Below are 17236 nucleotides of genomic sequence, written 5' to 3'. Positions count from 1 at the left end.
TTAGGGATGTTAGCAGTTACGCTCTGTGACCTGCGTCACCACAGTCTCGCTGCAGCTGCTGCGGCCGCTCCTCGGCGGTCTCTGCGCCGCCGGCGGTGTGACTCTCAGCCTGCTTGCTGTGCATCAAGGGCGGCTGCTCCTGGGCTAGACGGACCCAAAAAGAGAAGAGAGAGAGTTAAGCATTGGGACTGCCTCATTTCTTCCAGTCCTTTAGGGATGGGGCTGCCATTCATTCTCCCGTGTCCGGAAGCACGGTGCTCTGCGATGATTGCCAAGATTGCGGAGGGAGCTGCTCCGCCCCCAGCCGCAGGGCCACGTGCTACCGCGTGGGGTTGGAAGTGCAGGACTCTAGTTCCGTTTGGGAAAAATAAAATCATTCAGGTCTCCTTTTAGGCGAAAATGGATGGTAGTTTGTGGCAGCTGGGCCAACTGGAGGGCGTACGCTGCCCGCCTAATCGAGGGGACTTTCAAATCGGCTGTGTTAAAGGCTATCGTGGCTTTAGAAGTGGACTGTGACAAAGGCTGCTTGTTTAACAGTGCAATTTCCAACTGGTGTCTCCTTGGAAATAAGGGAGAGCTACAGGTACCGGACTGAAAGAATACCTGTTTAAGTAAATGGGTTGTTCCCAGAGTTTTAGGGAATACCTAGACTCAAAACATAAGAACTACCGGTAAAAGTAAACTATTACATGGCAAGTCTTAAGGGGATCAACCGGTAAAATCAGGGAAATTTCAGAAAAACAGAAATTCCTAAAAAATAAGTCTACTCTGTTAAAGAATTGATGGCCCTGTCCCATGAATCAAGTAATATTTTAGATGGAAATATAGTTTTTCATTGGAGAAAACAATTTAGAGTGACACTATTAAAAATATTGAACACGTCAAGTAAGGTAGGCCTGTAATTTGTAGACTTTTAATAAGCAAATGTATTCATTGATGTCTGCATATCAGACATGAGAAAACAAGTGTTTGGTATCTAACTGTGCTTCTTCCCATGTGAAATTATGTACCAATGAAACTGTCTCTCTGGCCCATGTTAATTATGCTCCCTAAGGCATGTGTGACTGTGACAGTAATACTAAAGGATCTCTACTCCGTAGAAAGAATCATATATTTGGTATTAATGTGAGTTAGTCTCTACTGTTAGATTGAATTTTGCATTGCTTTTCTTCAGGGCATTGAGCTAAGCTAATTTCCATTCACGTTCAAGGTTTTTGTTTTGATGTTGTTTCTTTTTTTCTCTCCACTGTATTATAGAAAGTCCTGTATAATTGTTAATTTATTTGGAAGAAAACAATCTGCAGTTTGGGGAAATTATACTTATTTCAGGGCTGCATAAGTAGCAAAAAGTGTTAATTTTCTCTTAGGTCCTAGCAATAAGGTTCCTTTAGCCTAAATTCAAATTAATTCATATAAATGTATGTATTAAATAATTGCATAGATTTTTATCAAGTTTCCTCTTTAGATGATGTAGAAAGCATTTTTTCTAGCAGCTAAAATCTAAGCCTACCCAAGAGAGTAACTAGAAAGTGAAGTGATGGTTCTCAAACCAGGGTTCCTAGATCAGCAGTATTAGCATCACCTGGAAACTTTCTTTTATGTGTAGTACTCTTTTTTTTTTTTTCCACCTGCAAACTTTTGAAAATACAACTTCTAGGTCCCATCCCAGACCTGCTTATTTAAAAAAGTCTGGAGTGGGGCAGTAATTTGTGTTTTAACAAGCTCTGCTGATGTTTCCAATGCACACTGAAGTTTGAGAACCACCGGAGTAAAGCATCAAAATAAATCTTCCTTAGCAACTGCCTACTTCACTGCCTTCCCTATTTCTCTTAGCAGTGGAAGAGGGTTCAGAATATGTGCAAGTATTTATAGCAAAAGGAACATGTGGCTTCAACAGGATGAACAAATGATCTTTACATTTTCTTACTGCTTACCTTTTTGATCATATCACAGGAAAACAAAACCAAAAAATCATAGGAAAACAAAAAGAGCTGGTGCATTTAAAAGCATTTCCATAACACAGTAGGCAGAGGGTACTTTGTTAGGAAGCAATGCATGATTATAGTAAAAAGAAAGATACCGTTTTGTGCCATACAAACAAGTGACAATTCCAATTTCCTTTTCTATCTATTATTAACTTGTAACACATTATTTTTTTTTTCCTACCTCTTTAGAATACTGATATTTTCACCATGGATGGAAAACAAAAGCACCTGTAAATTCTGAAACACTAAAAATGTCATTGTTCTTTCCATTATCCCACCCGGAGATTCTGATTCAGAAGATCTGTTCTGGGAATTGAGTGTGTGTGTGTGTGTGCGTGTGTGTGTATGTATTTATATATTTTATTATATATATTTTATATTATATACATATAATTTTAAACTCTACAAGTGATTTTTGATGTATGACCTTGGTTAAGAAGTACTGATTTAGGGGCGCTTGGGTGGCTCAGTCTGTAAGCCTCTGCCTTCGGCTCAGGTCATGATCCTGGGGTCCTGGGATCGAGCCCTGCATCGGGCTCCCTGCTCAGCGGGAAGCCTGCTTCTCCCTCTCCCACTCCCCCTGCTTGTATTCCCTCTCTCCTGTCTCTCTCTGTCAAAGAAATAAGTAAAATCTTTAAAAAAAAAAAAAGTACTGATTTAGAAAAAATTGCAAAAAATTCTAATGTTTCATTGTTACAAGGCAGAAAATTCCAGATATTTTCATATTAAAATTTTAATCCAAAAATTTATCTTCATAGACTTTTAAACAACCACACTTGCCTGTTGATAATGAGAACATATGTTAAAGACATGATCTATTTAAACTCTAATAAATGACAACCTTGAGTCTCCTATCATTCTATAGAGAAGTGGGCCTTTAATTTATAAGGAGGTAATTTGATAAACACTATTAAAGAATTTATAATAAATTATTAAAAACACTGGAAAAGAGACAAAAATTTAAATTTTAGAAGCACTTTCTTATGAGTGTGATTTTTTTGAAAAGAGAAAAACCATAGAAATTTTGTCAATAATAGAGATGCCTGGGTGGCTCAGTCAGGTAAGCACCCGACTCTTGATTTCAATTCATGTCAAGATCACAGGGTCGTGAGATGGAGCCCTGCGTCTAGCTTTGCCCTGAACTTGGAGCCTGCTTAAGATTCTCTCTCTCCTTCTCCCTCTGCCCCTTCCCCACCTCTCTCTCTAAAAAAAAAAATCAGTCTGGAACATCTTTTGATTTGAAAACATCAAATTGATAACAAAATCAATTAAATGTAAAACAATGTATATTTCTGGAATGAAAATCAATTTGATTTGATTTTCAATAAAAATTAGTGGATTTTTACATGCTATATAAATGTTTGACTCAAATAATATTCTAAGCTTTTGTCATTTAAAATTAAAATTACTAGATTTATTTTTCATAATGACAATCAATTTCTGTTAAAGCTCATTTTCAATCAAGAGGAAAATATTAAAGAACTTTATGAAATTAGTCTCATGAAATAAGCTTTTGAAATAAAAATTTTCAAGTAAAGCAAAATTTTTGAAATAATAAAAAAAAAATCCACAAATACTTCATCCAATAGTGTTAATAAAAAAATCAATAAAGAAAGGAAAATGTTTAGGAAATAAAATTAGAATTTTAGGGGCGCCTGGGTGGCTCAGTTGGTTGAGCGACTGCCTTCGGCTCAGGTCGTGATCCTGGAGTCCCGGGATCGAGTCCCACATCGGGCTCCCTGCTCGGCAGGGAGTCTGCTTCTCCCTCTGACCCTCCCCCCTCTCATGCTCTCTCTCTCTATCTCATTCTCTCTCTCAAATAAATAAAAAAATAAATAAATAAATAAATAAAATAAAATTAGAATTTTAACATTATATAATTTAAATAATAAATCATTTTTAAAAAAGAAAATACTATAGGACTTACCTAATACAATTCCTATATAGGCGTATCGTTACTAATGTTTTATGTTTAGCATTTGGCAAACAAACCTTGTTTTAAAAAAGTGGAGAATTGCTTTTCAGAAATGACATTCTTTTTTTTTTAAGATTTTATTTATTTATTTATTTGAGAGAGAGAGACAAGTGGGGGTGGGGGAGGAGCAGAGAGAGAGGGAGAGAGAGAATCTCAGGCAGACTCCATGCTAAGCAGGTTCGGGTCTTGATCTCACAACCCCAAGATCATGACCTGAGCTGAAATCAAGAGTCAGATGCTTAGCCAACTGAGCCACCAAGGCATCCCCAGAAATGACATTCTAATAGAGATGTCAATTCATTTTTAACTTTATAGGGGAAAAAATAGTCACCTTGTTAAACTGGAGATAATTTGAAAACTGAAAGGCATTTCAGATATGAAAAATGTATATATTTCATATGAAACAAAAATTAAGCAATTAATTATATGAGAAAACATCAATTTTTCTAATTATATGAAAATAATATTTAAATGACAAAACTAAAAAATATAATAAATGTTTACATTCCTTGATTTATGTTGCCACAAATTTGACCAAATGATGTTTGCAAAGCTCTATGAATTAATTAAATAGGACATTCCTACAATTTTCATGATTTAGTTAGTAATAAATATATTGAATATTTAAAAATGCACATAGTACTTAAGGGCTGGAAAAAATTTGAATGCTGTCATTGTTAATTCAGTAAAGACTAATAGGTAATTCAGCAGGATGGCACTATCATTTATGTTAATAGAAATGATCAATTTGCTGAGTCTTGGTATCACCCATTGACTCTATATCTGATGGAGAATTCTTTAAAGGAGGTTGAGACAGTAACCTACATTAAATCATCTATGTGACAGAGACATCATTTAGCTGGAATCAACCATGTCAAAAAAAAAAATGCCAAAAAGTTTTAGAAATTAATAAATTATTTAGAAATTACTAGAATAATAAGATGAATGGTTTGTGTTATGGTTTCTATTACTTAATATGTTTTATAATATATTTTTATTTATGAATATATATTTATAAGTATTCAGTTAAATTATTAAATATAACCATTAAATATTCAATTATTTAAGTAATCACAATATTTATATTTATGAAATATATTTATACACAGAAAATATACGCATTAACTTAAAAGTAATACATTTTTAACCTTTGATTTTTATATTGATTTACATATTAATTGATGTTATTAAATTAGTTGTTATATGCTTGAATATGACCCCTGCTCCTTCTCACCCCATTCTCATAATCAAGAGACAGATTGTGCTCATGATCCTGGAGTGGAGTAACCACAGTAAAACTCACAACAGCCTTTATACAAGGTTTATTTCCAGGGGTTCAAAATACTTTGCCTAAGCTTAATTAGAAATAGTAAAGCATTGTCTTAAATTGTTCTATTATATTCTAATGAAATCAAGTCTCTTCATCTCACTCTTCATAAGTATTACATGTTGCATATTTAACGTAGAGATTCTAACATTACTTCACTTAGTATCCTTTCTCATTTGATAAGGGCTGACAAGTCAGAACATCACACACACCCATACACACACATGCGTGCGTGCGTGCATGCATACACACACATACACACGAGGAGGTAGAGGGTATTTTAAGTCTTCCAGACTTATTGTTAGTGACTTCATTAAGTCACAGTTCTCTCTGTGCCATGTGGTCCAGGCAAGATCCTAAATGTGCAAGAAGTAAAAACAAATCTGGATAAAAGGTAAAGGGGCAAAAAGGAGGTAAATGAAGAACATTCAAGTCTGATTTTCTCTTGCCCTTAGGGTCATAAGTATTTCAGATAAATATCATTCATGCAATCTGGAAAAATGTTATTTATTGCATTGTAAACAAGGGAATAGAAAGCAACATACTAGAGAAAGTCAGCAGATTAGACTTAAAAACTAAAAAGACAAAAAAAAAAACCTTTTAGAATCAGTGACAGATGGAAGAGAAAGCAAATAAAGGAAACTCAGAGAAAAAAAGAAAGCTATTGAAAGAGACAAAGAATAATACATAGAAGTAGCAAGTGAAAGTCTAGTTTTCTTGCATACTGATCTTCAGTAATTCACTCCTCATTTTATGAAAACGTAATATATGTGAAATAAGAAAAATGAAATTTCTCCATATTTTTGTGAAGTTGAAGAAGACTGATTTGAAAGAAAATGTAATGGGAAAAATACTTTAAATATTAAGTGACAAAAACTAATGTGATTGTGTGTGTGTGCATACACATGTAAAACTTTCCATTTGCTCTTAGCTGTAATTATTTTTAAATTAATTGTTTTAAGAGGAACTAGATGAGGAAATTGTACTCCTACTCCTACGTGAAAGAAACAGCTATTAACCATCAAACAAAGATCCTTGAGATCCAATTGTCATATGAATCTCTTTTCTCTGGAATTCATCGGATTGGGTCCCTGCCAAGGCTGTTAGAAACCTGAAATGCCCGTTTAACAAGTTCAATCGTTTATGTTATCTTTTCCTAGCTCTGTTTGTTGACTGGAGTTCAATACTTGCATTCATTCCAGTCTATTGCATGGGATTTAGCCGATGGAGAAGTGCTGATAGGATCTCTGACAGTGGAGTCAGTTACTCTCTTGTGATAAAGTTCCTGAATGATCGATGATCTTTTATTTTTTCATTTAGCAATCTTTCTGTCTTCCCAAAGGTATTCCCTACCACAAGAACTGCTACAAATTCTAGGTTTCCCAGGCAATCTTATCTTGCACTTCAGCACAGACCTTTGCTTTGTTCTATACAGCGGATTTCTCAGTCTCTTTTCCTTGGTTCTTTCTGAGACATAGGTGCTGGGACAGAAGGACATTTATTTAAGTCAAATAACTTTTTTTTATTAACATATAATGTATTATTTGTTACAGGGGTACAGGTCTGTGATTCATCAGTCTTACACAATTCACAGTGCTCACCATAGCACATACCCTCTCCAATGTCTATCACCTCGCCACCCCATCCCTCCCACCCACCTCCACTCCAGCAACCCTCAGTTTGTTTCCTGAGATTAAGAGTCTCTTATGGTTTGTCTCCCTCTCTGGTTTCATCTTATTTCATTTTTCCCTCCCTTCCCCTATGATCCTCTGCCTTGTTTATCAAATTCCACATATGAGTGAGATCATATGATAATTGTCTTTCTCTGATTGACTTATTTAGCTTAGCATAATACTCTCTAGTTCCATCCACACTATTGCAAAATGGCAAGATTTCATTTTTTTGATGGCTGCATAATATTTCATTGTAGCTATATACCACATTTTCTTTATCCATTCATCTGTTGATGGACATCTAGGCTCTTCCCATAGTTTGGCTATTGTGGACATTGCTGCTATAAACATTGGGGTGCACGTACCCCTTAAGATCACTACATTTGTATCTTTGGGGTAAAAACCCAGCAGTGCAATGGCTGGGTCATAGGGTAGCTCTATTTTCAACTTTTTGAGGAACCTCCATACTGTGTTCCAGAGTGGCTGCCCAGCTTGCATTCCCACCAACAGTGTAGGAGGGTTGCCCTTTCTCCGCATCCTCGCCAACATCTGTCGTTTCCTGACTTGTTAATTTTAGCCATTCTGACTGGTGTGAAGTGGTATCTCATTGAGGTTTTGATTTGGATTTCCCTGATGCCGAGTGATGTTGAGCACTTTTTCATGTGTCTGTTGGCCATTTGTATGTCTTCCTTGCAGAAGTGTCGTTCATGTCTTCTGCCCATTTCTTGATTGGATTATTTGTTCTTTGGGTGTTGAGTTTGATAAATTCTTTATAGATTTTGGATACTAGCCCTTTATCTGATATGTCATTTGCAAATATCTTCTCCCATTCTGCCGGTTGTCTTTGATTTTGTTGACTGTTTCCTTTGCTGTGCAAAAGCTTTTTATCTTGATGAAGTCCCAATAGTTTATCTTTGCCCTTGCTTCCCTTGCCTTTGGCAGTGTGTCTAGGAAGAAGTTGCTGCAGCTGAGGTCAAGGAGGTTGCTGCCTGTGTTCTCATCAAGGATTTTGATGGATTCCTGTCTCACATTTAGGTCTTTTATCCATTTTGAGTCTATTTTTGTGTGTGGTGTAAGGAAGTGGTCCAGTTTCATTCTTCTGCATGTGGCTGTCCAATTTTCCCAACACCATTGTTGAAGAGATTAAGTCAAATAACTTTTAAAGATCTTTATGTGCTTCAGATTTTTAAAAAAATGCAATATATTTTAAACATCAGATTCTTTTTTTTTTTTTTTTTTCCTTTTCCCTCAATACAATTCCTCCTTTTTCCCTGCATGGAAACTCTGACCTTGGTGGATCAAGGACTTAGAGAAGCAAGGTCAGCAAGTGTCAAGAGCAACAACTTGGTTATTAGGAGCTTATTCCTTCCTTCTTTCCTTCCTTCTTCCTTCCTTCCTTTCTTCCTTCTTCCTTCCTTCCTCCCTTCCTTCTTCTCATTCCTTTCTCCTCCTCCACCTTCTCCTCTTCCTCCTCCTCCTTTTAATAGACAGGTGTTACCTATGAGTGTTTTTTTTTTCTTCCAGATCTTTGAGGCATATATAGGAAGTCATTAATGGCAACTCAGTAATGAGGAAGCTTGCTCTTGCTCTTAGAACCAAAACCCTTCCTGTGTGACAAGACCAGTTTCCCGCTGATCCTGCAATACCAGGATAAGCAAATGCTTATTTGGTGATGGTCAGTACATATATAAAGATTTACTGAGATTTGGTAGTCAAACCAAAGAAAGCAATTTGGTGCAACAAAGACCTAAGATACATGGTGACTTTTGACTAAATGTATCATAATTGAGCAAGATGCTTATAGATGGTAATGTTCTTTCTTAAAAGGAGAAAGCATTAAATGCCACTGGAATGAATTAGATAGGCATATATATAAGAAATACAGGGACTTTTTTCTGTTTTAAATATTTATATTGAAGTCAATATTTTAAAATAATTTTACTGGAGATGTCCCATATTTAAAATGCTAGTTATAATAGCTTATAAAATTTATTGAATTATTTCACAGCATTTGTGAAATGAAATATTTTTATATATTCATAACGTATGGCAGGGATCAGTTTATTTCAATAACTGCATGATTGTATTTTCAGCATTCATAATATCTGTGATACATTTAATAAAACATAATTTTCCTATAGAGAGGATCTGACTAAAGCTGACTGGAATTTTTTTTAACAGATTTACAAAGAAGCTTTTCTTTCCTCCTCTCTAATCGAACGTTATTTGAACTTAAATTCCCATCTTTTGTGTCATTAGAGCAAGCCACAGTTTCCTTGTTCTACTTAAGAACATTTTAGAGACATCTACTGGAAAAGCACATTATTGCAAATTTTATAAAATTGGTTTAAAAAGTATATTGTTGCTGACATTCCAAAAAAATGTCTTGGATCTCACATCATAAAATTAGGTCCCTTTCTGAAGATAAACTCTTTGATCCTCAAAAAGGTATACCAAATGTAAAATACATCAAAACTATTACTTTGCTGTTGGACTTAACGCTTCTTCCTTTTTTTATCCAGCAAAATTCTATTCACTTATACTTTTAAAAAAATTGGTTTCCTCTAGCTAGTATGACTAATATTTTTAATAAACTAATCTAGAACGTTTTACCAGAATTTTCATTATCTAAATTGTAGCAAAATGAGCATGTATGGAGGTTCAGTAATATTACAAACAGCATATTGTAGAGTAAGACAACAGGACGAATTGCCTCATGGATTTTGCATCACAATATCCCTTTCTAACAGGTTGGAGATGGAGTTTTGGGGTTGGGGGGAGAAAAAAAAGAGAAAAAGGTAGAGAAGTGGAGGAGGAGAAATAAAAGAGCGTACAGTTGCTAGCTGTTCCATTTTATTCCTGTTCTATGGATTTTCCTTGTATATTTAAAAAGATCACCCTACTGCAATCTCAATGAAAAAGAAATTGTTACTTTTGTATTATGACATTTATTTTATTTGTGGGGATGGAACTTTTGGGGGAAGTAGGGATTTGTAAAATTTGTGCAGTATTTTACAAATTTTCTATGGATAAAATAATCTCCCAGTGCGAAGGACTAACACTGAAGTAATTATCACAGAAGCTACATGACCATGTTATTCCAAACCCTTGAAGGCTCTGAAGAAGTTTGAAGAATGGATGAGCCACACTGATTATTCTTGTCATATTTGGGGCTGCTTGTCATATGAGACAGCGTGGAGAGTGTTGTCAAAGGAAACCTGACAATTTTCCCTTCCGTATAAGAACGAGACTGTTGGCACATATATGAAGTGTGATGGTGGGGGGGACTTGGAATGTAGGAAGGAGGAATCAGAAGGGGAAAATGTGGAAGGAAAGAAAGAACAAAAGGAAGGAAGGAAGGAAAACAAACCTAGGATAGATGAAATAATGAAGACTGATTCAAGGGACAAAGGGACACGGTAGTTCCTGATACTACCAGTGCATCAACTGCACTAATAAAAAATACAACAGCTTTTATGTACTGCAATAAAAGTGAAGAGTAGGACACTCAGAACATTGTAGGGAGCGACAGTAGAGTTTTTTTTGGAATCACAGTGATATCGAGTTGATTCTATGACCTGACACAATGGGCACAGCTGCCATCAGAAAGTTATTCCTACCAGGGATTTCAATAGAAAGATGACCTTTCCACAAAAGCTTCATCAGCACATGCCTGAATTATGAGTAATTCTAATTACAGTACTGTGACAGAAGGTCATAGTCAGATCTGTTCTGGGACATTTTAGCTAATGGGATTCAAGATAATGATTTGTAAATCTAGTATTAAAAATATCCACAGGTTGCTTCCAGATAGAACATGAGGTGTCACTAAATAATCAAAGCTAAACTATTTGAATTCAATTTAAATATTTCATGTGATGCTTTGAAAAAAAGGGGATAGCAATACCTAGTAGATATTCAAAACTGTCAATTAGCCTTGTTTCTTGTGTGTACATTTATAATGATGGAATTCTATTATTTTTCCTCACAAATGTTTATAGTCCACCTTAGTGATTAATAATCGATTAGTAGGTATAAAAGGACAAAGTATGAAGTAACAGCAGTTCTTAATCAGCTGCAGCCCAAGACATTCTTTGACATAAAGATTTATCAGCTTTCAGTTCCATAGGTGCAACAGCGTGTGTAATGACATTCTAAATTTCTAGAAAAGTATGCTGTGAACAAACGCTTGAATCTTTAAGAATAATAATGGAATTAATACTCCTAAGATATCCTTCATGGAATTAATACTCCCAAGATCTTCTGCATGAAAGAAGAAAAATATAAAAACTAACCTTAGACTTTAGAAATATAATTCTAAATACTGTTCAGAACTTTTAACCATCTGCTATATACAGATGATAAACAAATATGTTTTACCACTGGGAATATACCTGTGCACCTCACATAAATTAGGAATCATGTGAAAGCACGATCATATGTGGACTTTTTTAGAATATGCTAAATTACCTTGTTTCTAAATACTTTGGCATAGATGATATTTTATTTAAAAGTTATAGACTCTGAGAAACAAACTGAGGGTTCTAGAAGAGAGGAGGGTGGGGGGATGCGTTAGCCTGGTGATGGGTATTAAAGAGGGCACATATTGAATGGAGCACTGGGTGTTATATGCAAACAATGAATCATGGAACACTACATTAAAAACTAATGATGTAATGTATGGTGATTAACATAACATAATAAAATAAAATAAAAAATAAATAAATAAAGTTTATTTTACCTGATTATAAATGAAGTACATATTCATACTATAACCTGAAAATGTATTAAATTTTTAGAACATCTCTGAAATTCAGGCCAGACCCAGAACAAATAGCATTACAGTTGAATTTGCCTACAGATTCTCACTGAATGGGCTAGAAAAACCATATATAACATCCCTAACGAAGCTGCAAGTTTCCAAGCGCTTTTGTATTACAACTTTCTTTTTTTAAATGTGAATCATAATGGTTTCTCCACACTTACATTAATTTTTAATCACAGTCTCTCACGCTGCTGATTGAATTCCTCACCACTGCTAATGGTCTTTCTTGTAATATTCATTCATTTAAAATATGTATGCTGATGCCATATCTTATTTTTCAAAGGAAACCTGTTTAAAGCCAAAAGCAACGTAATAGCCACACAGATGTTAGGCCACAGCAGGTTACCACGTGTTTGATTAGCCTTGCCACCAGAAAATCCTTAAAATCACAGTTGATAAAATGGCTCTATTAGGATTTAAGAAGAAAAGCACAATTATTCATGCCACATTTGTATATTCTTTAAAAGTGAATTTCATTCATATACATAATATTATTTCAAATAATTGAACTGGAAAAAACTAGAAGGTAGTTTTATTTTCATATAGGGTCACTTTTAATGATTATTTAAAATATAAAATTAGGATTTCTGATATTTTAATAAGGCATGCCTCCATAGCAAATAGTTAAGAAAAAGTGAGATAAATCTCAACTTACTCGTCCTCTAAAACTAACATAACAATATAGGAATATATAAGACAACTCGTTATGAAATTCAGGGTGCTAAACTAGCTACTAAGTTAGGAAGCTCTAGAGAGGTTAACAGTTTTAATGATTTGGCTACATGTTCAGTAACTTTGGTTCAAAAGGGAGACTACGACACTTTTCTTCACTGGAATCAATTGCTTATTCTTCAGAAGTTTTATGCTTCTAATTATTATAAAATTACTATTAGAATATACCTTTTAGTTGACATTTTGCTCCACTGAATCCAGGACAGCACTTCCATTCCAATGAGGTAACGATTTTATGTTGCATCCTGTAGACAGGATTTGATATCTTCTGAGATCTGGAGAGGAGAGCAATTATTTGTCTCACATTAAATTATCAGTTGGGATAATTAAAGTTTTGGAGATGATACCTAAAATATAAGAAGCATTCAGTAAATGTTATCTGTTATTATTATTATAATCTTCATCATCAATATTATTATTATTATTACATATTTATTTATTTGAGAAACAGCACATGAGAGAGCGGGGCGGGGTGGGTGGGGAAAGGGGAGAGGGAGAGAGAAAATCTTAAGCAGGCTCCACGCACAGCACAGAGCTGATGTGGGGCTCGATCTCACAACCCCAAAATCATGACCTGAGCTGAAATCAAGAGTCGGATGCTTAACCAACTGAGCACCTTGGAGCCCCTCATCAATATTATTGTTAAACTTACATTTCTTTAAATAAATTACAAAGAGCATTAAGAGTTATGCTATTTGGTATTTTGTTTATAACTATCATTACATTTTCTAAACGTAGTATAGCTTTTCCCTTGATAATACTTTTTACTAAACGAATGTTAAAACTTATTTTAATTCTATTTTTTAAATAGCTTATGAGGACAATTTCTTTTATTTCAATTTTTAGTCTTCCTTATATCCTTATAGTTAAAAGGATCTGTTTTCCCCCAAATCAACATCAAACAACTTAAACTGTGTATCAGTGATCTAACTGAAATTATGACAACCACTATGATTTTTAACCCGCACTTTTTCCTTTCTCAAGTTTAAAAATTTTAATTTTTAATATTATTTCTCTCATATGGTATTTATCTCTGATAGAGAGTGGGGAAGAGAGAGAGAAAGAGAAAGAGAGGGAAATAGGAAGGGACCCAACATGAGAAAATATTTCTAAGAAGAAACCATGGAAGGGAAATGAAGAAACTATAACATTTTAGCATAGCAATCAATATAAATGGTGAATGGTACTAAATTGTAGGCCCTATATATGTAAATGTAAATCATAAATACAATTTGGCCATGTTATTCTTACCCTTATGACTTCAATATTTAGCTAGTATTTATCGAGTGGGCCTATGAAATGGGTATATATTACCTTGTTTAATTTTCTTATTAGTTCTATGTGGAAAATATTATTATTATCCTGATATGCTGATGAGGAACCTGAAGAATGGAGAGATGAAATAACGTGCTCAAAGTCTCGAACCTAAAAGTGATCGAGGTGGGATTTTAATCCATGTTGCGTGGGTTAGCCTCCCTTTTATTATCTAGAGTTTGTCCCCTGCAACTATGTGGGGACAACAGTAGTCAATTTCCTGGATAAACCCTGATCATGTGGAGGGAAATTATTGGAACCGACTGGGCTTTAGGAGACTTGGGTTTTAGTTTCTTCTGTGACTTGAAGGGTAATTCAATATGTGTGAGGTTATTCCTCAATTTTAAAATGAGCTATAAGTTCTTTCCATCTCTAAAAGTAGGTTAGTCATTTACCTGTGTTTATTTCAGTAAATTATATTCAGTAAGTCACTCTGTCCAGTGAAATAGCTCCAGCCCAGTAGCTAAAGCTAAATAGAAAGTAAGGCTGTTTGGAAAAGGACTCTGTAGAGTTTATTAGGATGAACTCAAGCAGTTAGTTACATTATTACTAGAATCAATGTCCCTGCTTTAGCAAACTGGATCCCTACTATATGTGACTCCGACATAATAAAAGAGAAAGTGACAAAAATGCGTATGTACTGAAATAATGCATGAATGGAGAGACCCATTCAAAGCTAGAGAAAGATAAGAGATGAGAATAAAGATACATATTTCTGGTTTGTTTAAAGAGAGAGAGGGAGAGAGAAAAAAAAAACTCACCTTGAACTCAGAAGGACAGTATAATGGGGTTACTGTGGTAATATTTTTCATTACTGAAGAGTTAACAATGCATTGTTTGTATCTCATGTCGACAAGGAAATCGCCACAAAGGGAGTAAATGCTGAAAGCAGAACTGGAGCTCAGCTCTCCCAAATCCCTAAGATGTGCTTAGCTCTCTGGACCATGAACCTCAGCTATTCCTCCAGGGAGTAAGAAACACCTTGATTTTACATATCCTTCCTGTGCACTGTTCCAGACTGTCAATGTGTCAGATTCATTGCCTGAGTTATTTGTATGACAATTTGCATAACATGAGCCATCATGGCCTGAATAATAATTTTAGTTTTTATTTCGGGGTCTTCTGAAATACCCTCAGATAAGCTACTGTGACTGTATGAATTCAGAGAATTTATCAATTACTCAGCTCCGCATTTGAGCAATTTTTAAATGTCCTAAATAGGTTTTTTTAAAATGAAAATTAAATAACATGAATAAATGAAAATTAAATAACATGAATCATTAAAATAGGCATATAAAGAAAGGCCCCATTTAGCTGTTTGATCATGCACAATTGCAATTAGGGTGGCTTGCCAAGTTATGGACTTCTCTCTGATGTGGTATGAGGCAGAAATTATCAATAAAATTTTAGAACTGTGTATGAATTTCATAAGAATTAAAGGACAGGATTATTGATCAGGTCATAGAATAAAGGTAATAGTAATAGTAAAAATGGAAATAAGCATAAAAGTTAACATTTATTAAAGACTCACAAAGTACCTGTCCCTAGGCTAAGCATATTACTGCAGTATCTCACATATTCTAAAAATTCCCATATGAGGCATGTATTATTGGTATCTGCATTTTAACTTACCCCAAATCATGCATCTAATTTACTGTGTTGACCTTACTCTACCCCTATCATACATATGCACCTGGGATGATTAACTTTCTCTATATATTCCAAGACATACATAAATACAGTATAAGCAGTGGCTATTTTCAAAAAAATATCACATACCTCTGAGGACAGGATCCACTGGCCCAGCCACAAGGCCCTCTCCCACTTGGAATATAAGTGACTTGGTTGTCTAGTATCACTGTAGGAGATAATCTGGTATGTACATAAGCACACCAATTCCTAAGGAAGAGATAATTTTTGTTAAAAAAATCATTATCAAAAAGAATTCTTTCCATTAAAATTATTTTCATAGGTCTGTATCTATTGCTGTTGGTGTTGTGGATTAGATACTTTGAAAAATTGGTACCTAACCTTAAAATATCTGGAAATGAGAGAACATACTTGTTACTGCATTGCTGTACACATGAAAAGTAAAGAAATGCTACAAGATCAAAGTAAATTAAGAATAAATAAGAGTGGGGTGCCTGGGTGGCTCAGTTGGTTAAGCGACTGACTGCCTTCGGCTCAGGTCATGATCCTGGAGTCCCTGGATCGAGTCCTGCATCCGGCTCCCTGCTCGGCAGGGAGTCTGCTTCTCCCTCTGACCCTCCCCCCTCTCATGTGCTCTCTCTCTCAAATAAATAAATAAAATCTTTAAAAAAAAAAAGAATAAAAAGAGTTAAAACCAGAACTTGTATTGTTCAGCTGTAAGTTAAGTAAAAATCCAAGACTGCCCTTATGGCAAATGTCAGCATTAGTACTTAGATTGGAGACTCAGACCTAGGTCCATTACTTCTATTGAACAATGTGCAATAAGACAAAAGCAAATAAGTAAATGCTGTAAAAATTTTAAAAAAGAGGAAAAAATAACTATTATTAGCAGCAGATGATATGATTGTGAATAAAAAATATGAAATAGTCCAGATGCAAATGATTATAAGAGTTCAACAATGTAGTTAAGATCAATATAAATTTTTTATAATTGAATAAAAATGTATGGCCACAAAGTTAAGATCAGTTACAGTTCAATGTACCAATAATAAATTTTAAAAATGTACTACTTACAATAGCAAAAATAACATTATTCTTCTTAAATCCAAAAAAAAAGTGTATATAAGAAGATATAACATATAATTGTTAAGCTTTATTGAAAAGCCCCAAAGAAAATCCAATAAATCCTGTTAATGATGGGAACAGCCAATGTAAATATATCAATTCTCCTCAAATTAATCCACAGATTTAGAGCCTTTTTAAGTTAAACCTTAATTTGATACAAGTTGAATAGGCTTATCCTGTTTTTTATGTAATAAACTAAAAACACAAATTTCAGAAATTTCTGGCTCTGGCCATTACAGAACATCAGATTTACTTTCCCTTGGTAAAAATCTATAAAGCTGGACAAGATATATAAAGCAATAATTTTCAGATGTTGAACAACAGACAATGCAGTGAAATGATTTTTTGAGAGAAGGGAACAACATGATGTGAATTCCATATTGAATCTAGTTTTCTGCCTGCAAACAATTTTCAAACTACATTGCAAAGTCGTGGGCCCCAAAGAGAGAGAGCACTGGGTGAAGGAAATAGAGATGTGAGTTTGGGTCTGCTGAGGTGGTTAGAATATATAGATAAAGTTCATAAAATGAGGGGGAGTGGCAGAGATGTCATCTTAAAAGTCAACATAGGGGTTTGTCTAAATCTTGGGTTGAATACCATGCAGTGCTTGCAAATAGTCTTTGCAAGGCC

General features: G+C 34.7%; 1 protein-coding gene across 1 annotated transcript in view; it reads right to left on the bottom strand.

The window, feature by feature from the left end:
• The window catches only part of MMRN1 (multimerin 1), a 74604-nt gene that overhangs the window by 23274 nt on the left and 34094 nt on the right, over positions 1-17236 (bottom strand). Inside the window, exons 3-5 of the mRNA XM_032398646.1 lie at positions 15611-15730; positions 12686-12792; positions 31-144 (exon numbers count right to left, since the gene is read on the bottom strand). Of these exons, the coding sequence (XP_032254537.1) occupies positions 31-144; positions 12686-12792; positions 15611-15730 (341 nt within the window). The remainder of the gene's footprint in view (positions 1-30; positions 145-12685; positions 12793-15610; positions 15731-17236) is intronic.

The sequence above is a fragment of the Phoca vitulina genome, unplaced genomic scaffold (assembly GCF_004348235.1).
Source record: "Phoca vitulina isolate PV1807 unplaced genomic scaffold, GSC_HSeal_1.0 scaffold3, whole genome shotgun sequence".
NCBI lineage: Eukaryota > Metazoa > Chordata > Mammalia > Carnivora > Phocidae > Phoca > Phoca vitulina.
The sequence above is the reverse complement of the archived record's forward strand: the minus strand, read 5'-3'. Positions and strand labels throughout refer to the sequence as shown.